The sequence below is a fragment of the Colobus angolensis genome, unplaced genomic scaffold, assembly GCF_000951035.1.
Source record: "Colobus angolensis palliatus isolate OR3802 unplaced genomic scaffold, Cang.pa_1.0 Scaffold48, whole genome shotgun sequence".
Lineage (NCBI taxonomy): Eukaryota > Metazoa > Chordata > Mammalia > Primates > Cercopithecidae > Colobus > Colobus angolensis.
In genome coordinates, this window is record NW_012118265.1 from 12,447,257 (window position 1) to 12,474,440 (window position 27,184).

At 38.6% G+C, this 27,184-nt stretch overlaps 1 protein-coding gene across 3 annotated transcripts; it reads left to right on the forward strand.

Moving 5' to 3' along the window:
- Positions 1-202: 202 nt before the first annotated feature.
- MFSD1 (major facilitator superfamily domain containing 1) lies at positions 203-26,312 on the forward strand. 3 transcript variants are annotated; one of them, XM_011959048.1, is made up of 16 exons: positions 203-1,075; positions 3,078-3,130; positions 4,162-4,274; positions 6,151-6,193; positions 6,506-6,573; positions 8,274-8,382; positions 13,432-13,534; positions 16,406-16,504; positions 16,960-17,071; positions 18,319-18,375; positions 18,706-18,862; positions 20,147-20,244; positions 20,794-20,906; positions 22,703-22,750; positions 23,963-24,026; positions 25,584-25,629. In XM_011959048.1, exons 1-15 carry the CDS (start codon positions 703-705, stop codon positions 24,022-24,024), a joined length of 1,608 nt encoding a protein of 535 aa, XP_011814438.1. In that variant the 5' UTR covers positions 203-702; the 3' UTR covers positions 24,025-24,026; positions 25,584-25,629. The 3 variants fall into 3 exon arrangements, with proteins under 3 accessions (XP_011814438.1, XP_011814439.1, XP_011814440.1); XM_011959049.1 differs by having other exon boundaries at positions 678-1,044; positions 23,963-24,020; positions 25,576-26,312; XM_011959050.1 differs by lacking the exon at positions 4,162-4,274 and having other exon boundaries at positions 678-1,075; positions 23,963-24,020; positions 25,576-26,312.
- Positions 26,313-27,184: the final 872 nt, after the last annotated feature.

The window sequence follows — 27,184 nt, forward strand, 5'->3', positions numbered from 1 at the left end:
ACAACCAGTTCTGTTTCATGCTTCTGTCCTTATTATCCCTGGTAACTGTCCCCCCGCCACCAACCCACTCAAACAAGCACCCTGACTGGCTCATTCTTACTCATTCTAGCCTGGGTTTCAACTTCAAGGAGCTTCAGCGCCCCTCACTCCCTTGCCCCGAAAGCTGGTTAAACTGTGCACCTTTTCTCCCCTTTTCAAATGCCCTTTCCAGATATTTCTGTGGAATTCAGTGCCATTTCCTGCCGCTGTTCTCACCACATTCATTCATCATGTTGAGTTTTAAAAGTACTAGTTTCTGTCGATTTCTCCAACTGAACTCTGAAATCTTTGAGGTCAGAGAGCTTGCCTCATTCCATTTTGTATTCCCAGTACGTGACACATGGCTGGACACATCAGAAGTTGTCCAACCAAGTTTGTGGGTATTAAGAGTGGTCAAAGACGCTGGGAAGGGCAGTGCTGGGAGAAGGGCAGCGCGCGTCTTGGCGACCCCAGCGCAGGTCGAACCACTCCGGAGTCTGGTGTGGAGCCGAGAGGGAGGCCCGCACTTTCTCCCCGCGGAGCTGCGCTTAGTCTGAAATAGGTGTACGCGTCAGCGGGGCAGGAAGCGAAAAGACAGGGCGGTAATTGGTGGAAAGCTGGAAGTGGGCACCTCCAGGGCCTCAGCCACACCAACACAATCACCCAGGGAAAGTGAACCGCACCATGCCTTCTCATCGCTCGCTGGGTCCGGGCTCCCAGCGCTCGCGGCCGCTCACATGGGCGTGGCCGGGCGTGGCCCTGCGTGACCTGCCGGGACGTCACGTGAACGCCCGGAGTCATGTGACCGCCGTCTTGGTTGTGCTCTGCGGGCGCTGCTTCCTGCGGGGGATTGGGGTTGTCACCGCTTTCCTCTCTCCGTCTCCTGCGAGCGCCATGGAGGAAGAGGATGAGGAAGCGCGGGCGCTCCTGGCAGGCGGCCCTGACAAGGCCGACAGGGGTGCCCCCGCCGCCCCCGGGGCCCTGCCGGCCCTCTGCGACCCCAGTCGCCTGGCGCACCGGCTTTTGGTGCTGTTACTGATGTGCTTCCTTGGCTTCGGTGAGCCGGCCGGGTGGGTTGGGGATGATCTTTAAGGAGTTCCCGACTTTCTCTTCGAGGTAGATCGTCATCGTGGTCACTGGTGCCACGGGGCCTCAGCGCAGCTTCTGCCTTAAGCGCCTGGGCCTCCTCATTTTCCCCTTTGCGATTCCAGCCACACCTGTGGATGTTGCTAGTTACTCCGCGTCCTGAACGTGGAGGTCGAGGGACTGAGCTGGGCAAGTTTTGTCGCGCTCCTTTGCTCTTCAGTAAGTCCCAGGGGCTAGCGACTCGCCCCTGAGGCCATAGGTATGAAGGTAACTCCAGATTTTCAAGGTTCCTCTCTTGGCACACGTGGTCAGAGGAAATTCAGAAAGCTTTAACTGAGCCTAAATGACTTTTGTTTGTTTGGTTTTAGGTGAGACAGGGGCTTGCTCTGTCACCCAGCCCGGAGTGCAGTGCTGTGAACGTGGCGTACTGTAGCCTCCACCTCCTGGGCTCAAGCAATCCTCCCGCCTCAGCCTCCCGAGTGGCTGGGACTGCAGACCGGGCGCCACGACACCGGGCTTTATTATTATTATTATTATTTTTAGACACAGAGTCTTACAATGTTGTCCAGCGTTTAAAAAACATAAATGATTTCGTCGGCAGTCTTTTATGTATTTTTAACCCTCTTTGAGAAAATGTATGAGTGTGTCTTGCTGATAGCTTCAGTGAGTGGATATTATTCTCTTAATCTTCCACTTTGCCACTGTGAAGCAATCATATTGGACTGGACGTGTGGTAGTCTTGACAGTGGTTGGTTTCACTTATGAAATCTGATGATGTCTCTGAAAACAGTTTCTTGATAATTAGAAAAAAATTTTCCTTCCTGTGTTACGGTTTTTAATTTATTAAGCAAATATTCTAATATTAATTTGGTATGAATGTGTTTTTCAGGAGGCTAGCTGGAGCCCGTGTAATCAGCAGGTTTAAGAACCTTATGGTGGATAACTATGCTACTGCTGAACATATAAGTAGACATGAAGGATGCTTTGGGCTTTGGTTTCCTTGCAACTCCTTTTTCCTCCATCTCACCTGTTTTTAAAAGATGCCCATCCATTAACTTTAAAGCAGGACATTGAATCCTCAAAAGCGACTAAAGCAGGGTTTAGAAACGACAACAACAACAAAGAAAGAACAACAATAAAACATTTAAAAAAATTGTCCCTACTCAAGCAGACAGTTTTTGGTAAATTCTCGTTGTCTGTCTAGATTTCAGAAGCCAGATTCATACCTTTCTAATGACAATTTTTTATTGTCATTAGAACCAATAGCCTCGTGTACTTGTAGAGTTAGCGGAGCTATGGAGAAAACATTATCTTGTAGCCTACCAAGGAATCTCAATTATTTTATCTTTAAAATAAATCTGAGTGCATGATCAGATCTCTTCCTACTTCTCTCTTTCCAATTGCCCCAAAGACATTATTTAATCCTTTAGAATTTTCAGTTTCATTTTTTTTTTTTTCATTCCTGGCCCTGTATTCACTAAATTATTTGATTTGGGGTAGTTTGTAGAATTAGAGAACTTGTTTCAAATATTGGTTTTGTAAGAATGGTTACACTCCATTCCTTTGTCCTTAAGCTAACATTATTAGGAAACTGATGAGGTTGTTTGTAAAGTTTTTAGTGTACGTGTGTTTGTAAATAAGGAAATAAAATATAGATGCTTCATGAAGATGTTAACAAGCTGCTTCACATCATGTGTGAAGCATGATGAAAGTAAAATAGAAAAACATTTAATTGTTGATTGTTGACTTTTTAATTCAGGTTCCCAGTATTTGCTGTGTATGAACACTACTAATTTATGGAAGTTATTTGATGTAACTTAGAAAATACTGGTGGATAAGGAAGTGGTTCAGAAATACTTCTGTAGTGTCAACCCATAGTATCACCATTTAAAATTGTAATATCAGTAGTAACTGCAACTTGAAACTTTTATGTGGAAAGTATTATTACTTATAAAGTATTTGCTCTTTTCTAGGCAGCTATTTTTGCTATGATAATCCTGCTGCCCTTCAGACTCAAGTTAAACGAGTAAGTTGATTTTTCACCTTTGTTTCTTTTGTTTTCTTTAGAGCAAGTGTAGCGGTGGAGGCATTAGCAACCCTCAAGTGGCCTAATCTGAAGTGTCCACTGAATCTATTTTGACATCTGTAGTCACCAGATCCACAGGTTGCAAGGGGTTGAACTTTATCCAGCCCATTTATTCAGATAGATGTCTGTTGAAACTCAGTTGAAATGAGTTACCACAAATAATTCATTTATAGCACATATGTGACTTGAAATTGTTTCAGACCTTAGATAAATAATTATGTAGTATTTCCACAGTATTGTCAAAAATACGAGCAGGTTTTTGTTTGCATTTCACTCTCCCAGTGCTTAGTCAACTGAATGACACATGATTTGGTAAGATAGCTTTTTGCCTTCTTAAATAGGTTTTAGTTGTTATTTTGTTTTTTAAATGTGGATACTGATTGCAGAGGATTGCCCATGTCAGGATTTTTAGTCTAGTTTTGTATTGTAAAAACATACTTGATATTTACAGTTTTTTGGGTATTTAGATAGTCTCTTTTCTTTGTAGGTTCTTTTTAACCTTTGCACAGGGAAAATGCATAGGTTGGCCCTTTTCATTCTAGAATGAAAGAGAAAGGAAGTAGGAGGAGCATGCTTGAGGGGATAGAGAGGGTAGGGTAGGTAGGGATAGGCTGAGATTATCCTTGTATATGTGGGCGGAGTCCCAATGCTGGTAGTATGTAGAAGACATAGACAGAAGTGGCCCCTGTAGCAGTGTGTCTGATCCTGGAATCCAGGAAGCCCCTGAAATGGCATGTGAACTCAAGAAGTTCCCAGGATTCCCAGGTGTGACTGTTTTTCTAGGTCAGGGGCCATAGCTTTCATGAGATTCTCAAGGAAGTTAGTGAGACTTACAAATGGTTACAAAAAAAACTTGCCCTTTACAGAAAGGAGAATGTAACTGCTTTCCACTTTAGATTGTCATATTTTGATTTGTTAGTTGCTAAACTTAACTGTTTCGGAAAAAATGGTTTTATTTTCTTTTCATATAGGATATGCAAGTGAATACCACGAAATTCATGCTGCTGTATGCCTGGTATTCTTGGCCCAATGTAGTTTTGTGTTTCTTTGGTGGCTTTTTGATAGACCGAGTATTTGGAATACGGTAAGCTTGTAAAGAAACTATGGGTAAATCTTACCTGATTGTTAGAAAAATACAGAGCTAGATTAAGGTATTTCTAGAAAGAACTGAATAAAGTTCTGTATTGACTATGATAATTTGCATGAGTTTTTAAAAAACAATTTTTGTATCTCTGGAATTGGTTTTTGAAACTTGGTATTTCAGTTAAGGTCAGGACTAGAAAATGCTGATGGTATAAGGTAACTGCTAGTTATCTATAGGAAAATTATAGTCACCCTGGGGAATCAGATAAACCAGGTTCTGAATCCCATCGTTGCCACTTGGTCATCTTTCTGGCTGTTCTGAGCTGTTTGCAGCTTCCTGAGCTTCGGCTCTTTCATTGCTAAAATATAGATGATTCCTGCCTCGCAAGGTGGTTATGAGGATTAAGTGAGAGATGGATGTACGGTATCTGGCACATAGGTAGTGTGTGCTTCTCCCAGCCCCAGTGAGATTTTCTATTTCTGCTTTCCTTGGGGTATAAAATATTCTGTGACCACTTCTATTAGATGCTGAGGAAGGAATAACACTGTAAGCTTTGCCACTGTTCATCCTTATTATTGTGTGTATGTTGTTAGTGAAACTGAAGAGGAATATAGACTGGGAATATTTTCAGAAGGCAGAGACCAAGATGATGAAAGGTCTTCAAACCGTGTCTGGTGGATAAAGATTAAAGAAACTTTAAGAGTTTACACCTGGGGACTAACCTTTCAAATTTTTGAAGAGTTAGAATATGAAGGAAGAATTAAATTTATTTTGTTTGGTCTCGAGAGAGAATTAGCTTGAAGCTTCTGGGGAACAGATTCCTTTTAATATGAGGAGTTTGCTTGGTCAGATTGGCAGGAGATGACAAAAATTGTCTTGGGACCATAGTGAGTTTTCCAGTGCTAGAGAACATTCAGTAGAACACGGCATGGCCATTTCACAAGCATCTTGAGAGAGAGTTAAGTTTAAGAAGTATGGTTTACCCTGATGGCCTTTAAGGACTCTTCTAATACTGGCCTTTTGTTATTCTAAACATTAATTAGATGTCCAGATTGTGGGATGTTAGACTTGTATAACATGGTTGATATTTGTCCTTTTAAGTATTGGTTTTAGTTATCAAGAATTATAACCACTTAAAATTACTTACTGTAAAATTCCTTGGAATCAGTCCTAAACTCTTAATGGAAATTTTATAAAGAATTTACATTTTTAAATAGTTTTGACCCTGGGAACTTTTTTTTTTTTTTTTTTTTGAGGCGGAGTCTCGCTCTGTCGCCCGGACTGGAGTGCAGTGGCCAGATCTCAGCTCACTGCAAGCTCCGCCTCCTGGGTTTACGCCATTCTCCTGCCTCAGCCTCCCGAGTAGCTGGGACTACAGGCGCCTGCCACCTCGCCCGGCTAGTTTTTGTATTTTTAGTAGAGACGGGGTTTCACCGTGTTAGCCAGGATGGTCTCGATCTCCTGACCTTGTGATCTGCCCGTCTCGGCCTCCCAAAGTGCTGGGATTACAGGCTTGAGCCACTGCGCCCGGCCGACCCTGGGAACTTCTTGAAGATTAGTTGATTAGCTTTGTTTAAGCGATGATAATGATTTAAACTAATATATGCCATTGCTGAAGCCTCTGGAATCCCCTTAGAAGTTTAGACTTCTGTAGATTCGCATTTAGCCTGAGAATTGCTGGCTTCAGAGGGAGATGAGCCCTTTATTTTTCTTTCTTTGGAGGAAATGCAGAGGGGGCAAAGAGAACCAAAATGAATTACCACTAAAGGACTTTGTGATTACGAATACTAATGTAAACAGAAATTAAGATTTTTTTTCTCTTTCTCTTTCTCATTCTCATTTTCATTCTCATTGTCATTCTTTCTTTCCCAAACAGATGGGGCACAATCATTTTTAGCTGCTTTGTTTGCATTGGACAGGTAAGGAAGGTCAAAACATTCATTGATGATTGACAGTGACTTACAAATTCTTATCTAATTAATTCAGTTGGCAAAGATGTGTTTAATTAATACCTAGCTTAATTAAGCAGAACCCATAAAGCCCATGTGGTATAATCCATAGTCTATTTTAAGCCTTGAAATAAATGAACATTAATATTTGAACTTCACAGATTTATTAAGGAGGAATATTAAAACCATTGTAGAAGTTGAGATTTATCACGTTCCTTTTGCTTCTTTTTAATACCTTGAATTTACTTTTTCATTGATTTGACATGAACTTCTACATTATAGGTTGTTTTTGCTCTGGGTGGAATATTTAATGTGTTTTGGCTGATGGAATTTGGAAGATTTGTATTTGGGTAAGTTATGCATAATTTAATTTATCCTACTGTATTGTTGTTTTAGTGTTCATCTGTGAAAGATCTTTAAAAAACATTGTCTCTTCTGGGGAATTACTTCAAATCCTTGAAACCTAGCTTCATATGCATAAGAATATTTCTTAGTTGTCTTAGTTTTTCTTTAAAATATGCAACAATTTTGAGTGGTCCTAATCAACTCTCTGTGGGGTTTGAGTATTAAATAGTTCTCTAGAAATGATATTTTTCCCAGACATTTTGCCTGTTCTGTTGTATTAAAGACTATTATTTGAAACACATTTAGAAAAGTATAGACCATCGATTTCTAGGTTGGTGACTGATGGACATTTCACTCTTTCTTAGCGAGTGATGAGGGTCCTTTCAACCCTGTCCAAGAACTTTGCTTGAATGATCACAAAATGTGTAAGCTTACTATTTTGTGTGAATTCTTACAGACCAATTGTTCTACCTGAATTGCATTGTCTGTTCAGTAAGCCTATTCTGAGACCAGCCTTGGGCTTGCTGCCCTTAGGGACCCAGATGACAGAACTGACTCGGTCTTAAAAGCATAACTTATTCAAGCTTTGCACAGGTATCAGGAGCATGTAGACATGGATGACATACCCCAAGAAGTACCATAAGTGAGAGAGAAGGAAGCAGAATGTATGTAAAGGTATGACAGGGATTCAGAAACACAAACGTGGTCAGAAATGGCCTTACAGATGAAGTAGGCCTTGACAGAAGTACAGGATTTGGATTAGCAGAAGAGAGGGAAAATATTTTTGGGCTAGGACAGAGTCACAAGAAATAAGACTATTTCTTAGTTGTCTTAAGACTCTTTCTTAGTCCTTAATACTGAGGTGGCCTCGGTGTAAGGATATGGAGGAGGGAAGCTCCTAACTGAAGGCGCTTGGAGGAGAATCGTAAATATTGAAACTTACTGAAGGAAAATTAAAACCCAGGAAGTAGGAGAGTGTTGAATATGGAAAGTGAATGGGGGGATTGATTGATGGAGAGCTTTGCATATTGTTCTGAAAAGTGTGAGTTTTTATGTTTTCACAAAGCACGGACCACTTTTCCCACATCTGCATTTTATATAATATCGATGGTAATGTGGTAACCAAGATGACTCCTTTTATTGCCTGTCATGGTTATTATTGCAGTATATCATGTGACTCTAACACTTAGCAGTATAAAACTACCATTTCATTATGCTCACGGACTTTGTGGGCAGGAATTCAGACAAAGTGTAGCAAGGACAGCTTGTCTTTCCCTCCAGTGTCTGGGGCCTCAACTGGAAAGATTCATGGGAGGGTGAGAGCTGAGATCATCTGAAAGCTTATTGACTCACATGTTTGGCACCTGGACTGGAATGCCTCAAACACTGGGACTGCTGACTGGGGCACTTACATGTGGCCTTTCTTTGTGGGTTACTGTCTCACAGCATGGGGGTAGTGGCTCAGGGCTCCCAGTGCGAGGGTCAGAGTGAAAAGATGATGTCACCTTTTATAACTGAGCCTTGGGATCACACTGCCTCATTTCCACCATATTCTATTAGTTGAAGTAGTCACAAGCCCACTTGGATTCAAGGGAAGGGGACAGAGACCCCATCTCTTGATAGGAGAAGTGCCATGTTAACTGTAGTATTTCTTTAAAGTTGTGACTTCTGTTTTTTTTTTTTTTTTTTTTTCTTCTATTTTTAGGATTGGTGGAGAGTCCTTAGCAGTTGCCCAGAATACATATGCTGTGAGCTGGTTTAAAGGCAAAGAATTAAACCTGGTGTTTGGACTTCAACTTAGCATGGCTAGAATTGTAAGTTTAATGAAAAGCCTGATGAAGCGAAATGGGAAGCAAAAGATTAAATCTTATAGTTATCTTTTAAAAATCACAGGATGAAATGGATTTGTGTATGGTAAATTAGATATTAACTTTTATGGATTTCTCTAGAACACAGCATGGCATTTACCTTGAGTAAAGCATTTCTAACCTTATTTCATCTAGCAAACAGTCTAAAATGGCTGTGTACATTCATTAGTTCAAAGAATCTGAGCATAGGGAGGGATCCTGTAAGTTTTGTTGTCTAATTTCTTACCCATTTTTGGCATCCCTGCTAGATCCTCTCCACATATGGCTGTCCAGGTTCTGTTTGCAATATTTCCAGGGATTGCAAGCTTGCTCTGTGATGAAGTAGCCCACCTACTTCAATGAACTTTATGAAGCATAACCTCACATAGCGATGAAACCTCCTTTTACAAGTAGCTTTTATTGATGGCTCTGACTTTTGCTGTGTGTAGGTAAAGTTTACTTGCTCTGCTGTGCATCAGTGCTTTGCTCATTTGTAGATAGCTCTTAAGTTCTTGGTTATATGTGCTCGTTTCCTGTGGTTGAGCCATATGACATGGATCTCAGCTCCCTTACTGTGGTGCTTATGCCTCTCTGAACTTATCTCAGTTAGCCAGTACTCCTGTTTGTATTTGGAACCTAGAAATGATCATGGTGTTTCAGGTTTGGTCTTAGAGGCTATGTAGGGGGAACAACATTATGGGTTTTGTTTGTCTGTTTGTTTGATTGAGACAGGGTCTCACTTTGTTGCCCAAGCTAGAGTGCAGTGGTGCTATCTCGGCTCATTGCAGCCTCGACCTCCCAGGCTTAAGTGATTTTCCCACCTCAGCCTACAGAGTAGCGGGGACTACAGATATGCACCACCCTGCCCAGCTAATTTTTGTATTTTTTGTAGAGACAACATTATGTTTTTATTAATGTAGACTATAAGGTGTGTTGGCAGTCCCAAATCCCATTAGGTTTTTTTCCCTCATTCCCATGAATAGAGTATTAAAAAAAATTTATTTTTGCCACTAAACATCAAGTTTTCAAGCTTTGACTTTTAGTATATGTGCTGCCAAGGCGAACAGACTCTGACTTTTAATAAGTGTCGTGAAAATACAACATAGTCTCAGGGAATAAGAAATTCAAGATAAAAATATTTTAATATAATATATGAGTATTTCTATATTTTTATACATGTAGGTTCTTTCTGATTTTTCACTATTAGTGCTATAGTCTAACACTCTCGCTGTGAAAGTTCTATGCATCTCTTTTAGTCTCCTTAGGCTAAGTGGCTAGGAATGGAATTATTAAGTCAGAGTATTTGTTAGGTCATCTGAGGACTATTGAGAGATATTTCCACATTATCATTTCAGAGACATTTACATCCCCATCTGTGGGATACGAGAGGATCCCTTTTATTGTAGCATTGATAGTACAGGCTATTAATTACTTTTAAAAAATTACTTTATCACTTTGATAGGAAACAGCTAAATATTTGAATTTGTAGTTTTTTGGTAAATCTTGTGGTTTTCCAAGTTTTCTAAATTTTACCTGTAAGGATATTCCCAAAGCTTCACTACGAGTCTTGTGCAAGTCAAGATGTGTTTGTGGCAGTTTGTGAATCTAGTTGTCCAACAACTTTTTAAAGAAGGAAGTGAAATCAGTTGAGCAAGACTTTCAACTGACTTCATTTTGGTTATTAGAACATCAGGTTCTTTTCTGTGTCATTTTAAGTTAGCTATAATTCAGTAAGCTGCATTCTGAGGAGCTCTAAGTGTCTCTCTTTCTCTACGTATGTATATTCTTTTGATGATGGAGCTGATAGGATTACTAATGGAAAATATGTAGAGTGTGGGGGAAAACAACGGAGGCACTCAGGATGACAGCACAGTTTTGCCTAAGCAACTGTAAGCCCTGTAACCTAGCGCTTGATACTCTGCGCACCATCCCCCAAACCAGCTCCTGCTGTAGTTTTCACATCTTCAGTTAAAGGCAACTGGGTTTTGGGCATGTTAGGTTAGATGTGCCTGCCATTCGTCCAAGTGGAAATGTTGAGCAGGCAGTTGCATATATGGGTGTAGAACTCAGGGGAAAAATCTGGACAAGTGATATAAGTTCAAGAGCAAGGAAAATGCTACTTAAAATTGCAAAACTTGGTAAGTAAGATCACCGAGAGTGTGGGTGTTGAAAGGAAAGAGATGATGTCAGTTACCAAGCCCTGGGGCACTTCCCACATTTGCAGGTTGAGAAGATCGAGATGGAGCCAACAAAAGGGCTCCACTGGGATGGGTGGAAAGGCAAGGGGGAAACTACAGGCTGTGGTATCCCAAAACCCAAGAACAGAAATCAAGGTGGAGAGGATGTCAACTGCGTGAAATGCTATTGATAGGCCAGACACTATTGAAGACTGAGAAATGTACATGCCTTCAACAATATTCTCATAGCAAATACAGTAGCAAATTTCACATGGCTGTTTCTTATAAAATACTAGCTAATGGTGTTACTCAAATGAACAAGGTAAACAGAGACCTACCAGAAGCTTTCTCTAATACCATCAAAAATGTAAATTCCTGGCTGGGCGCGGTAGCTCACGCCTGTAATCCCAACACTTTGGGAGGCTGAGGCGGGCGGATCACGAGGTCAGGAGATCGAGACCATCCTGGCTAACACTGTGAAACCCCATCTCTACTAAAAATACAAAAAAAAATTAGCCAGTGTGGTGGCGGGTGCCTGGCGCCTGTAGTCTGTAGTCCCAGCTACTGGGAGGCTGAGGCAGGAGAATGGCATGAACCTGGGAGGCAGAGCTTGCAGTGAGCCGAGATCACACTGCTGCACTCCAGCCTGGGCGACAGAGCGAGACTCCGTCTCACCAAAAAAAAAACAAAAAACAAAAAACAAAAAGAACAAATATATATATATATATGTATGTATATATAAATTCCTCAAAGACAGGATGTTGCGTTAATAATCCTTTCATTCCAAAATACCTATTAAATTACTATTTAAAATCTCTATTAACTATTTAAAATATCTATTAAATAAAATAACATGACCTGGCTTAGCAAGTGCCCAATAAATGTTTCTTGAAATAATGAGTTTTCAAGTAACAATAGTGAAGGAAAATTGGAAGGGTGCTGGATCTGTAATCCCGAGCTAAGATATGAATAATAAGAAAAATGAGAAGTCCATTGAAGGTATATAGTATATACTAATAGTTCAGGTGTCTAAATGCAATCAAACTCAAAAGTTCAGGCAATAGAAAAATCATGGAGAGGTAAACTCAGGACCTCTGTGGTCATTCTGGAGGCTGCACAGGGAACAAGAGAAGCACAAAAAAGACGGAATCTATGTCACCCCCAGCAGCCCTATAATGGAATAGCTCTTGGCCGTTTTGATCATAAAATCATCTTACATGGACCCTAAATACATAAATCAGATAAAAGTTGAGCAGCATTGGCTGAAACTGAGGTGGCTACCTGAGATCTGGCTCATTGCACCTCAAGATCTCCCTACCACTCTCATAATCCCTAAAGTGCCTCTAAGCCCCTGAGATTCCCTTCTAGAAACTCAGGGTAATTTATATGCAGATATATCTATGCTCTGACCACTTCCCACTGTGCCCACTGCTGACCACCTAGGGCTAGGCCCAATCATCTCTGTTCTGGATTATTGCTATAGCTCCCTAACTGGTGCCTTTGCTTTTGCCTTGTGGTCTGTTCTGAATGTAGGGTGAGTCTGCCAGTATGAGTCTGTCAAAGTATCATGCCACTTCTCTACTCAAACGCCAGTGGCTTCCCATCTCACACAGGATAAAAACTGAAAGTCCTCCTGTAACTCCCCTTCCCACTATTTCCTCACTGGGAACTCATCTCATCCTCTCCCTTCTCTGTTTGCACTGTTTCAGCCTCTGCTCTCCTTGCCATTCCTTGAACTCTCCAGGCAAACTCCTCTTGGGGCCTGTGCAGTGGCTCTTCCTTCTTCCTGGAGTGCTCATCCCTCAGGTATCCCCACAGTTCGTTTCCTGCAAGTTTACACTCCAAAGTCACTTTCAGTTGGGAGACCTCCACTCCCAATTTTATATTCGCCTTTCCAGCTTCATTTTTTTCTTATTTTTTAAAAGTACTTGCCAATATTTAATATACTAGATATTTTACTTTTTACTTTTTTTTTTTTTTTTTTACCAAGAGAAGTTGGATATTTTTATGCTTTCTTCTTCTTCTTTTTTTTTTTTTTTCAGACGGAGTCTTGCTCTGTTGCCCAGGCTAGAGTGCAATGGTGTGATACTGACTCACTGCAACCTCTGCCACCTGGGTTCAAGCAATTCTCCTGCCTCAGCCTCCTGAGTAGCTGGGATTACAGGTGCCCCGCCACCATGCCCGGCTAATTTTTATATTTTTAGTAGAGACAGGGTTTCACCATGTTGGCCAGGCTAGTCTCAAACTCCTGACGTTGTGATCCACCCGCCTTGGCCTCCTAAAATGCTGGGATTACAGGCATGAGCCACTGTGGCCGGCCACTTTATTCTTTATTATATTCCCAATACCTGAAACAGTGACTGGCATGTAATAGGGGCTCAGTAATTGCTCAGTGAACGAATAAATGAATGAAGAATTATCTATTATAACTTTTACTGTCCTCTTTATGGACATTCAGAGGAAGATGTTTTTCCCCAGATTTCAGTGCCAGGAAAAGTTGGGCTTTTTCTGTTACTGACATATTTTTGTCTTAGATATGCTGGATTTTATAACTCATGTTTCACTTTTGCTTTGGCTGGTAGGAAGTTCTACATGTACTATGTTATTTTTTTATACTAGCAGTTTCTAATAAATTGGCTTTTTTTTTCCTGTGATAATTATCTGTGGCTTTATCTTGGTTTGTCAATTTTTTCTTGTAGTGTTTTTTAAGGAAATTACCTCCTGTTTAATTTGGATCCTATTATACCTATTTCTGAGCCACCTGAAATCCCTTTTTTTTTTATAAAGCAGAGGTATATATGATTGAAAACACTGTTGATTTTTTTCCCTTTTCATTTAGGGAAGTACCGTAAACATGAACCTCATGGGATGGCTGTATTCTAAGATCGAAGCTTTGTTAGGTTCTGCTGGTCACACAACCCTTGGGATCACACTTATGATTGGTGAGTGAATCCCATGTCCCACATCTCCCTTCTCCTGAAAGCTTGTCATAGGAAGTATTGTAGCAGGGAGGCAGGAACACTGGAATTTGTGTCTACTTTGGTTATAGTGTTATCTCCATGGTTCTTATGAACTGTTTGACACAACTAGAAGTAGGCTCTCATTTACCCCATTTGTATATTAATTTCCACTTTCTAAAAATGGATTTAAAATTTCTTAAAATGGATGGCCTTATTCCTTGTGTCTACTTTATTTTATTTTTATTTTTTTTTGAAACAGTCTTACTCTGTTGCTCAGGGTAGAGTGCAGTGGCACGATCTCAGCTCACTGCAACCTCCACCTCCCGGAGTCAAGCAATTCTCCTGCCTTAGCCTCCTGAGTAGCTGGAATTACAGGCTCCCGCCATCATGCCTGGCTAATTTTTGTATTTTTAGTGGAGACAGAGTTTCACCATGTTGGCCAGGCTGGTCTCGAACTCCTGACCTCAGGGGATCCGCTCACCTCGGCCTCTGAAAGTGCTGGGATTACAGGTGTGAGCCACCGCTCCCGGCCTGTTGCCTACTTTAATATTGTCATTTGCATCTCATACATATGAAGAGATTATGTGTGTAAAATACTCTTTGAGAACAACCTGAGAATTTGTTCAGGTAAGATGTTAATTAAAAGTTTATAGCAGCGGTGGCTCACACCTATAATCCCAGCACTTTGGGAGGCCAAGGTGGGCAGATCACCTGAGGTTGGGAGTTCGAGACCAGCTTGATGAACACAGAGAAATCCTGTCTCTACTAAAAATACAAAAATTAGCCGGGCATGGTGGTGCATGCCTGTAATCCCAGCTACTCGAGAGGCTGAGTCAGGAGAATTGCTTCAACCCAGAAGGCAGAGGTTGAGGTGAGCTGGGATCACGCCATTGCACTCCAGCCTGGGCAACAAGAGCGAAACTCTGTCTCAAAAAAAACAAAAACAAAAACAAACAAACAAGCAAAAAACCAACCAAACCGAAAAAATGTCCATAGCACAGGGGAGAATTGTTTTCTTTTAATCACATACTGATTTTTTGGATTTTTTGGAAGTCTGATGTGATACGATATGGTTGAAAAACGACTAAGTTGGGAGTCAGGAGTCCTGGGCTCTAATGCTAGCTCTAACAAGTTCTGACATCTTGGACAAGGAAGTTAACGTTCTGTGTCTCAGTTTTCTTTTCTGTAAAATTACAATTATTTCAACAAGACCGTATAGGTCACTACTGTCCCTAAGTTCTCTTGGCCAAGGCTCTGTGGTGCTAGTTGCTCTGTGGGTCACTGGGAAGGACATGAGGCTTTCTAGGTTTACCACTTTTGCTTTTTCTCTGGGCAGGCAGTTTGTCTAATTGAACCCCATGGTGTGCATCTGGCTGTTTGCAGGGCTCTAGAGAGACCTGTGTGATGATAAGGTGAAAGTTCTGTGCCCAAGATGTGCACATCTTTTATTCCCTTTTTCCCTGATTTTTAAATGGCCACATAATTATACATATTTATGGGTATAATTTGATGTTTCCATACACAGATACATTGTATAACAATCAAATCGGAGTATATAGCATATCCATCACCTCATGCATCTATCACTTTTTTTAGTGACTACACTCAAAACCCTCTCTTCTAGCTACTTTGTAATGTATAATCCCTTACTATTAACCATAGTCACCCTAATGTGCAATAGAACACCAGAATTTACTCCTCCTAATTGTAACTTTGTACCCCTTGATTAATCTCTCCCTGTCCTCCTCTCTCCTATTCTCTTTTGAATAATATAATATTTTATATATATATATATTCATTCCACATATGAATAGTATTTGTCTTTCTGTATTTTATTCCTTATAATTCCTTGATCCATATAGCCTGGTAAAAAGAAGGCAGTGGAGTGGTAATCCTAAACAGGCAAGCATATTTAAAGATTCTTTCAAACTCTTCCTCTCAAATCCTTTGCCTTACTTAAAACCTCCTTTTTACTCTTAAATGTTTCTTAGTATTCCATCTAATTTCCTCCACAATGGGGAATTTTAGAACAAGACGTTTAGAGCCAGAAAAGACCTGTGCCATCATCAAGTCAAATCCTCTTATTTAAAACTGGGGAAATTGAATCCAAGAGAGCTTATGTTCCATGTCCAAGGTGATTCAGCTCGTTAGAGCTCATGTCTACTGACGCTGACTTCAGCGAATTTCCAACCAGGCTATAGTAGGGCAGCCAATTAAAGATTCATTTATTTTATTAAGCTGCTTTTGGAAATTCTTCCTGAGAAGTGCATCGTTATTCACTCTTTATCCTGGTTTTCTATAGTGATATGAGATTGGTATTAGAGAGAAATGCTGATCTCACAGGAAAGAGCTTGAGAGTACCGCGCTTTGGGAGGATGGGGCACTTGGGCTGCCAGAAGGCAGGAGCGAAGGCCGTGGACTCTGGGAAAGCATCGGAAGAAAGAGAGATAGTTAAAGAGCCTAACTTGGCTTCTTCATTTTTTCCCCTGGTGTCCACTGACAATTGGTGCTTAGACTGAATGAAGAAATGAGGACTAATTCAGTAGCTGCTCATCAGTTTTCTTCAGTCTGTATTCTGCATTACAGGACTAGACTAGTTTTTTCTAGTCTTTTCCTTCTTATCTTTACCTTTGGACTGTGAAATAATGCAGTAAAAGCTACTACTGTTTGCTGAGTATTTAAATGTATTCTTCCTCTTTTGTCCTGATTTAGTAATTGCGGATTTTTCTCATGTCTTTATGTGACATCCCTTTCAGTTGCTGTTTTCTCCTGTTTATGTAACATTCTTCCCTTTAGGAACCTTCTGTTTGGTTCTCTTTTCAAAGTCTGTTTTTGTTTTTTTTTTAAATTTAGGGGGTATAACGTGTATTCTTTCACTAATCTGTGCCTTGGCTCTTGCCTACTTGGATCAGAGAGCAGAGAGAATCCTTCACAAAGAACAAGGAAAAACAGGTAAGTCTAAATGAAAGAATGGGACTTTGGGGAATTATGGCCTTTGTGAGATTTTGCAATGAAATAAGTTCCTAATGAAGTGTTGTAAAACCAGGTGGAGTTTAAGACATGATTTTTATTTTTTATTTCCAAATTGATTTCCACTTTTCTACATTTTTAGATATATTTTCTTTTCCCCTTAAATCTTTTGGCAGAATTTACGTTCTCGATTGTACTTTGTGTATTTGCAAAATGGTTATTGCTCTTGGAAGGCAGCAGGGAAGGTAGATGCCAGTCTTAGGTTTTGCTTTTTCTTATGTCTTTGTAAGTCTTCCCAGAAATGAAAAGTTTTTTTTTTTTTTTAAACTGAATTGCAAAGATTAACTACAGGATTTTAAAAAATAATCTTGACTATAGATGAAAGCTCCTTAGGTATGCAAAATTATGCTGATAATGTCTTCCCTTTCTTCTCTAAGGTGAAGTTATTAAATTAACTGATGTAAAGGACTTCTCCTTACCCCTGTGGCTCATATTTATCATCTGTGTCTGCTATTATGTTGCTGTGTTCCCTTTTATTGGACTTGGGAAGTGAGTATTCCCTATGTTTCCATTATTTCTTGTGTAAATTATCATGAGAGTTCAATCACATAAATGTAGTTGTTAAAGCAGTAAATCTTGCTTCTCTGGTTATAGTTTATATTTTCACAGGAATTACTTTAGATCCTGGGATATACATACGTTTTCTTTTAGCTTAAGGTTTAGTACTGGTTTTATACTTTTATTATTCTTTTGAAGAAATACCTGTATTACTCCGCTGTTCTGCTGCTAATAAAAATCTGCCTGAGATTGGGTAATTTATAAAGGAAAGAGGTTTAATTGACTCACAGTTCCATAGAGCTGGGCAGGCCTCAGGAAACTTATAACCATGGCGGAAAGGGAAGCAAACACGTCCTTCTTCACATGGTGGCAGGAGAGAGGAGTGAGTGCCAGCAGGGGAAATGCCAGATGCTTATAAAATCATGAAGTCTCGTGAGAACTCACTATCACGAGAACAGCTTGGGGGAACCACCACCACGATTCAGTTACCTCCCACAGGATCCCTTCCATGACACCTGGGGATTATGGGGATTACAATTCAAGATGAGCTTTGGATGGGGACACAGCCAAACCATTTTAATACTTAATAATTTTTGATTCATAATATTGATTTGTTTTAATAGTTGATTTTAGACTAGTATTCTTTTTTATTCCCTCTTTATTCCTTGGTTAAAAGGCTCTTACTGAGAATGGAGACTGTTTATTGGTGTACTGTGACTGGGAACATCTCCATTTATTAGGGCTGTAATTCTGCCAGACTTAAATTCTGGGTCCAAAGCAAATTCTTCTTTGCTTTATCTTCTACTCTCTCCTTTTGCATTGGCATCTGCTTAAGCAGAGCAATGTGAGTATGTTTGTGCAAGTGTATGGTTTGTATCCTTTAAGGTCAGGCTGTCCTTTTAAATAATTTGAGACAAGAACCCTATTTGTTATTTAGCAAAGAATCCATTCAGTACTGCTTTTAAGCAGTAGTATATTTGATTTTCTGAAAATGTGTGTGTATTGCTTGCTGCATATCAGAGAAGGAAAAAAACAAGCATCATATTTTATTTAGTCAGTAAACATTAATGTAAATACTGAAGTTTAGCAGATTGCCTGAAGGCGAATATAAATAAGGTGGGAAAATAATATCAAGAAAAAAGCTAATTAAACTTGAGTTACTTTTATTCAACTCTTTATTTCTTGAAAACAGAGTATTTCTCTCTAATGTGCTAATTTCTCTGTCTTTTTAATTTTAGAGTTTTCTTTACAGAGAAATTTGGATTTTCTTCCCAAGCAGCAAGTGCAATTAACAGGTATTTTAAAATTAATTTTGTAAGTGCCTATTGCATGTGAAGTGTGGGTCTTTATAACCAAATGTTATAAGAAGCAAAAAAGATGTATGTGACCTAACATTTTTTAAGTGTGAAACTGGGACTACATTGGGACTTGAATCCTGAGTGGCCATGTTTACATTAGTGGAAAACCAAAGAAGTCTTGGACTGCTTTTTATAATTTTTGATGAGCATTTTATAAGAATGTTAAATAAGTTAGGATTTGCTTTGCCTGATATTTTCAGGACTTTCTTGAAACTGATGTTTGGCTGTGTTGCATTTCATGAAATGTCTTATGTGTTCTCTGGGCAGTGTTGTGTATGTCATATCAGCTCCCATGTCCCCAGTATTTGGGCTCCTGGTGGATAAAACAGGGAAGAACATCATCTGGGTTCTTTGCGCAGTAGCAGCCACTCTTGTGTCCCACATGATGCTGGCCTTTACGATGTGGAATCCTTGGATTGCTATGGTAACGTCTGTGTTAGCACGTGGTGGGGTCAGGGCTTCAGCAAGGAGTCTGTCATGTTCATCTAAGTAGGCACGCTCAGCAAATTCAGATGACAAGGCCTATGATAGAGGGGAAATGACGACTTGATGCCAATTCCTACAAAATAATTATTTTTTAAAGTATAATTATGAATTATTAACATATAAAGTGTCTTTTAATTTCATTTGGTTTATTTAACCAGTTAACTTCAGTGCTGAAAGAGAATTTGAAATAAAGTAGCCTTATAAAAGCCAGAATGCTTATTAGTCCCATTTGTTTTTCTAAAATAAGTGACTTAAAAGAAGGCATTCCATCATAGATGGCAAAAAACCGAAAATCTGTTGGACCAGTAACTCTTCTTTTTCTTTGACTTGCTTAGTAGGTTAAAAATGATAATGAATTCAAGTTTTTGTTATTGTTCCTCAAAATGTCATTTTTAAGACCCGAGGCTCTAGTGCTGTATTTCCTACCTGTTAATAAAGGAATATCTGGAACATAAATATGTGTGCAGAGGGTGGGAATTCTGTAGAAGTGTTCAACAGATACAGTACAGACTCCTAGAAGTCGAGATGCTACAGCAGGGGGTTTGCATATTTAACATCTTGGTAGAGATTGTGAAACTTTCTCCAATAACTTTCTACCCATTTATAACTTTAGTAATACACAAATGTGACTTTTTTAGTATTCTTTCTAGTATTGGGCATTGTCATTGTTTTAATCTTTGCCAATCTGATAGGTGTAAGTGATACTTATTTAAGTTTAAATCACAATATTTCTTTTTTAATGGAAGAAATAATCAGCATAAGGTGAGGTTTACCAAGCATTGTTGGTGATTACTGGGTATTGGTGACTCAGAGGCAGGATGATGGACTGTTGGCATACTATTGCCTTGATTGCCTAATCTGTAACTCCTAATAAATACTGGAAAATTAGCTTGCCTGAAACATTGGTAAAAACTTTTTAAAAATTACCTTTATTTTCTTACTTGGTCCTTGACTGCATCTTGGGCCCCAGCCAGTTATATATGAATATAATATGATGACAAGTGAAAGTGGTTAAGACAGCGTGTATCTTGTCACTAGAAGGATACTCTTAGGGCAGAGACTTTTTTGTATATTTTGAATATGAATTTTAGCTTAATCACAACAAAATTTGCTTGAGTATTTATATGTTAACTACTCTGTCACTTTTGCTAATCTGTATTAAAAGAAAATCACCTTTTGGTTAATGTAAGACCATGACTTTTTTCTGCGTTGCTTTCTATAGTGTCTTCTGGGACTCTCCTATTCATTGCTTGCCTGTGCATTGTGGCCAATGGTGGCATTTGTAGTTCCTGAACATCAGCTGGGAACTGCATATGGCTTGTAAGTGTTTACATTGTGGATCGTGTATGTCTCTCTCTGCTGTGTCAATTTAATTGTCATATAAAACTCCAGATCTGAATCTAGAGATAACTGGAAAAGTCAGTAAATCTATTTAAGATACTGTTGTGGCCACAAAAGACCTTCCAGCAAGGGGGCTGGAGTAAGCTAACCCAGAAGAGGTCCTTGCTGATGTTACGATCTCCCTGCCTGTTTATGTGAGGCTTCTTAGTGAGAAGCTGAGTCCAGTCCCTGGCACAGAAAGGCAAAAGAGGGAAACCGTACCTGTGGTTGGTATTCACATGGTCCTTCTTTCATTCAGCACAGAGGTATTGAATCCACATTGCACTTAATGAGGCAAGCTCCCTTACCTTTAAGCAGTCTAGTAGTGGAAAAAAACCAATCCAAAATCTAATCAAGTCATCCCTGGTGGAAAACATCTCTGAACACAAACAGTATATGGTTGACAGATACTAATATTTATAGTGAAGTGTTAGCCTATGTGTGAAGCCTTTTGAAAATGCAATGTGTCTTTATGTTTTTCCATTGTAGCATGCAGTCCGTTCAGAATCTTGGGTTGGCCATCATTTCCATCATTGCTGGTATGATACTGGATTCTCGGGGGTATTTGTTTTTAGAAGTGTTCTTCATTGCCTGTGTTTCTTGTGAGTATTCTGTGTGACAACGTTTTGTCTCTTTTACTACATAACAGAATGTTCTTGTTTTTACTTAGGCATATCTCCCAGATTTGCCTAATTCTCGCCTGTGTGTTAGAATTTCATAGCTGGTGACTTTCTAGCCCTCTGAAGATTCACAGGCATTTTTCAGGAGATTCCCATCCTGAAAGGCAGTGATGGAGTTGGTTTCATATTCTCTTTTAACTATTTACAGTTTAAAAAAAAAACCAAAACATTTTCCCACTTAAAGTGGAACGATTTCAAGAGTCCTGAGTATATCCCTAGTGTAACTATGTGGAAACATTGGTGTGATTTAGGTGTGAGTGCTCATGGTTATTCATTAGGCAGTTTTAAGTGACTTTTATTTTTACTCCGTAATTTAGTTTTTACCTGTAATTTCATTGGTTTGAAATATGAAGCATTAGGAAACTTGAAAGAAATATAAAAATAAATTAGCATTTCTCCATAGATAATCTTTAGGATACATATAAATTGTGTTTATCTGAAAAGAAAATTCTCCTTAACACATCAAGATGTCTTTTTATACTTCAATATTGTGCTTAAAATGATAAACCACAGTGATGATTTTATCAAACTTTGTTTTTATTTACAGGGAGTAAAGACTATCCATACCTGAAGTGTGGTATTTGCAGATAATTGCTTATGAGTTGCCTTGAGTGCATTTTGTTATCTCATAAATAAATGTGCTTGTTTTAGAAACAAGGACATCAGGTTTTAAAAATAAATGTTTAAAAAAATGAGTCATATAAGAATTTCAAACATTAGGTCATAAAATGTTTTTTGTCTATTTTTGATGCTGCAGCATATGGTTAAATGTCAGTCCACAGTTCAACACGTATTCGGGTCTCAAAGCAAACACTGTGCCATTTGATTATGTTTTTCTGCTGTTTTATTTTATTATCATTACTTTTTTAGAGACAGGATTTGTCTCTGTGGTCCAGACTGGAATGCAGTGGAGCAATCATAGCTCACTGTAACTTTGAACTGCGGGGTTCAAGTGATCCTCCCACCTCAGCCTCCATACTAGCTAAGACTACAGGTGTGCACCACCATGCTTGGCTAATTTTTAAATTTTCTGTGAAGATGCTGTCTCACTGCGTTGCCCAGACTGGACTTGAACTCCTGGCCTCAAGTGCTCCTCCTGCCTTTGGGATTACAGGCATGAGCCAAAATAATAAAATAATAGGCCTGCCCTATTATTGTAAAGTAAATTAAACAGTGTTCTTCACTTATTAAGGGAAAAAGCCAAGGGAAAACTTGAATTTTGAGGTCTTGATTGGCTATGGGCTTCTGGGAGTCTAATGATCACATTTTAATGTTCGGTTACTTAAAATTTGTAAAATGGACCTGGCATTTTCAGACCGAAAGCCCCCAAAAGACTACTGTTTGGCTTCCTCTAAAATGATAAACAATGAGGGGCTGGCAGGAGTTTTTGGTAAGTCCATGAAAGAACCAGCACCGGGAAAGGGAGAGGAAAGAGGGGCAGGGCCGGGCTGTGGCTGGATCGGCTCCCTTTTTTGTAGAGTCCTCAACTTCCTTGTTTCTGGCCCTGCCATTCCTGGGCTGAGTAGCCCTTGGAGAAAATGGTGTGTAACTTGGTTTTTGTGCTTTTGGAAAATAAAATAATGGGAATAATATTTTTATTTTAAATACCAATTGATAAAGGTTTGGTTGTGTCTAAGCTTTACTTTGTGATTTTGATTACATAGGAATCATTGAGAAGAAATACTTATTTTAAGGGCCCCATGTTTTTTCGCTCCTAGTGTCACTTTTATCTGTGGTCTTACTCTATTTGGTGAATCGTGCCCAGGGTAAGTAGAAGATCTGATATTTGCTTCTTAAACTGCAGTGGATCATCTTGTGGGGTCTCTGGGTTGTCTGCCTCTTTGGGGGCCAGTGCTTTAGTTCATGCAGTAGTGACTTTCTGTTCATAATGATGGAAACACATTTGATTATATAATATATAATTATGTTTTCTGGGCCTTCATATTTATTAAAATTGCTGTCATTTTGTTAATTTTCTAGCCAGATCAGTTTCTTATAATATAAAATCTTAGATGTTATTTTTATATTAACATAAAGAAATGTAACATTTAAAAAGGAACCTAAAGCCCCTCTGTGTTATTGTCTTACATTAAAAAAAATCAGAATAAGCAAATTTATAGCTATAATTTACATTTTAAGGTTCAAGATGTTTGGTTTAGAATTAGAAATTGCAGATTTTTGTTTTGCTAATTCATACTGTATGTATTAGTGCATTTTGTTGTTGTTGTTCTTTATAAGATTTTGATGCTGTCCTTAGTAATTTTTCTAACTGCTTGCTCCTAAAGAGTATTATATGTTTAGTAGAATATAATATACATGCTGTGTAAATAATTTTAGGTCATTTCCTTTTTTTAAAAAAAATATTTTTTTTTCTTTTCTTTCTTTTTTTTTGACAGAGCCTCACTCTGTCACCCAGGCTGGAGTGCAGTGGTATGATCACAGCTCACTGCAGCCTCAACCTCCCAGGCTCAAGTGATCCTCCCACTTTTGCCTCCCAAATAGCTGGGACTATAGGTGTGTGCCACCACACCCAGTTACTTTTAAATTTTTTGTAGATATGGGGTCCCTCTGTGTTCCCCAGGCTGGTTTCAAACTCCTGAGCTCAAGCAATCCTCCTGCCTCAGCCTGGGATTTACAGGCGTGAGCCACCACACCTGTTCATTTCCTTTAATTTCTCTTAATTTTCACTGTTATTGAATATTAATACAATGTCCTTATTAACAACACCTGAAGCAATACATAAGTCCAAACTCAAAAAAAGTGCTTAAATTAAGGGGTGATTATTTATATCACACAAGAATTTCATTTTTTCCCTTTGGGAAGGTTCTAGTAGATAAACCATTTCTTTTTCATTGTCGATAACTTTTTCTGTTACTTAAAATACAGTGTATCTATGCAAATGGTTGCATGTATGTGTGTATGGTTGAAATTTACTTATAATACATACATGGAAAATATTCTGTTTGTTTGTATTTTAGGTGGGAACCTCAATTATTCTGCAAGACAAAGGGAAGAAATAAAATTTTCCCATACTGAGTAAGTGTTAAAAGGGTGAAAAGTTGTCTTTATTTTTGAAATCTTAAATATAAGCATTTCATTTCAAGGTTTGGGTTTTGAAGTTTTTTTTGATTCTCACGCCTGTTGTCCAGGCTGGAGTGTAGTGGCATTATCACAGTTCACTGAAGCCTCAACTTCCTAGGCTCAGGCAATCCTCCCATCTCAGCCTCCCAAGTAGCTGGGACTGCAGGTATATGCCACCATGTCTGGCTAATTTTTTGTATTTTTAGTAGAGATGGGGTTTTGCCATGTTGCCCAGGCTGGTCTAGAACTCCTGGGCTCAAGCTGTCTGCCTACATCGGCCTCCCAAAGTGCTGGGATTACAGATGTGAGCCACTGCGCCTGGCCTGGGGTTTGAACTTCTAAGAGATTAGTCTTTCTTGAGTTTTGAGAGCTAACTATTATGTGTGGAACTATTATAACAACATTCTTGTTTTCTTCAGAAAATTTAAAAGTGAATATTAAGGCTTAAAACGAAGGAAAAAAAAATTGGGTTTAAGTTGCTCTCTGTAAGAGAGAGAGAGAGAAATCAATCGATTGATCGATCGATCTATAGTACTTGTAATTTATTGGAGGAAAGTCCATCATCCTGAGGTCCTGGACTGGGCTTACCCTTCCATTCTCTCAGATATTTTCTTTTTCTTAAGTAGTTGATATTTTTTCATCTTCTTCTGGTACCAATATGTGGTTCTGTGTTCTCTGACTCATTTGGAAAAGATTTAAGTATATAGTGTGGTGTTTAAGTTAACTTATTTCTTTTTCTAAAAGTGTATACTGAAACATAATAGTGATTCTGTTTCCTGTTATCTCTAATATTTTTAGACATAGAAGTTTTTATGATTTTAAATATTTGTGAATATGTATACCATGTGATTGTAAGTTTTGTGACTTTTGACTAGGTTAACATCTGGTAGAATAAGTCTGTTTTTTTTTGAGATGGGGTGGTTTTGGCCATATTAAATTCACTTTTAATAAATACATCTTAAAATAATCAGAAGTATGAGTTTTGAATATCTTCATGATATATTATGTTAAAAGTTTGGAAACAACATAAACGTCTTAGAGTAGGGAAAATGGTTAAATATATCATGACAGATCCATGTAATATGTTGTTAAAATCATGTTTTAGAAGGATTTTTAATGTCATAGATGCTTAACATGCTGTATGTTAAGTAAACAAAAGATAAAAATGCAAATATAATATCCTAATTTTATTCAAGAAAAAGTATGCTGTCACATGCTTGTTTTAAACCCAAATACTTATGTGTAATAGAGAAGATACTGCTAGAAATAACCTTATATTAATTGAAACCTCAGAATATTAATTAAAAGCAGAATATTTTTCAGATTTTCTACATTGATCTTTTGTGACTTTTAGAATCAAGAAGAGTTAAAAAATTATTCAGAAAAAAATGTGTAGCTTAGTATCTATGCTATTACATGTCTTGTATTGCTTGGTTTTCATTTTATAAGGCAGATGAGTTTCATGTTTTTTTCTTCCTCTTTTTATAATTTATTGCATTATGTTTTGCAGATGAGAAGTTTAAATGAATGTGTCATGAGAATGGGCTTAACACATCGTTGGTTTGAAAACCTCCATTTTTAAAAATTTACAGTTCAGTTACTAGAAAAAATAGTGGACTGGAAAGTTATATTTATATGCAAATATACCTATTTCAAAGTGTATTTGTGAGGCCTGTTTTAGCCTGTGTCTTTTGTATTGTGTGTTGCTGAAGAATTCTACTTTTAGTAGGCTAATCAACAATGAAAGGGTTAGAAAATTGCTGTGGAACATCCAGGTGAACTTCAGGAAGGACAGTGAAAAATGGAAAACATCAGAGCTTCTGTTGAGATAATCTTCATTAGGTATATATCTTAGGGATACAGCCTTGTTTTTATCTTATAGCAGGAAAAACACTTTTGAGGGGAGTAGAAGGACTGTGTTACACAAAATAAACAATGGCATTGTCATACGCCTTCCTTTTAGTGGTAGGGCATAATGCTAGGGAATATGTGAAGATGTTTTTATGAAGTCTCTTTCTGATCATGACCAGTAGCTTGCGCTCTACTCTGTAGTTATGTGGATTGCTGAGCAATGACCCTTTTCAATTTCTTATTTCTGTGTTACTGAGCACGACGTAATTAGGGATGTAATTTTATAGCATAAACTTTCTGTACAGTTTTTCTTATAGTCTACTAACTAAAAAGTGACCTTCAAATTATGATAATTGCCTATGTACATGGATAAATTAAAACACTGCACACGGAGTACTTGATGTCTTCTTTTGATTTTAAAAAATACAAAAACACTGATTTTAACTTTTATTCATGCAGAAGATTGCCTAGAAGAAAACCCAAGTTAGAGTAAAGATAACTTGCCCAATTGCAGTCATTGAAAGATTATGGGGGTAGCTTTTTCTCCAGAGTAGAACTTTAAGTAACATTTGTGGTTTTTTTATATTAAATAGAATATGAGTATGAAGCTTCTCTGACAAACTTTAAATACTTTTTAATGTTTTTCAGCCTTAACATATTGTTTGTTAAAGTCAAGGAATACAGATATTTTAGACAAAATATTAAACCGATGTATTTAGCTGATTATATTGTTTAAAGTACATGGCATGACATTGTAAGTGTAAATGTTTGGGAACAGACTGAAAGTACGTTCCTTATGCAGGATAGCTTGGCGGCTTTATTTACATCTGTTTACATCTGCTTTTCTGACTTACAGTTTATTGTGTTGATATGGCTTGTCTCTGTGTCCGCACCCAAATCCTCATCTCGAATTGTAATCCCTGTGTGTTTGAGGGAGGGACCTGGTGGGAGGTGATTGGATCATGGGGCCAGTTTCTCCCATGCTGTTCGCATGATAGTGAGGGAATTCTCATGAGAGTTGATGGTTTAAAAGTGTGGCACTTCCCCTTCACGCTCTCCCTCTCTCCTACCTCCATGTAAGATGTGCCTTGCTTCCCCTTTTCCTTCTTCTATGATTTTAAGTTTCCTGAAGCCTCCCAGCCATGTGGAAGTGTGAGTCAATTGAACCACTTTAATTTACAAATTACCCAGTCTCAGGTAGTATCTTTATGGCAGTGAGAAGTGACTAATACATGTGTCATTACTGAGTTGTTAGTTCTTTAGGCTCT

What these genes read in the sequence shown, in the direction of transcription:
- MFSD1 (XM_011959048.1), top strand. Translation starts at nt 703, where the DNA reads ATGCCTTCTCATCGCTCGCTGGGTCCGGGCTCCCAGCGCTCGCGGCCG. An exon ending in AACTTAGCATGGCTAGAATT is followed by an intron (nt 8,383 to 13,431) that starts GTAAGTTTAATG and finishes CTTTTCATTTAG; the next exon opens with GGAAGTACCGTAAACATGAA. An exon ending in GCAGCAAGTGCAATTAACAG is followed by an intron (nt 18,376 to 18,705) that starts GTATTTTAAAAT and finishes TTCTCTGGGCAG; the next exon opens with TGTTGTGTATGTCATATCAG.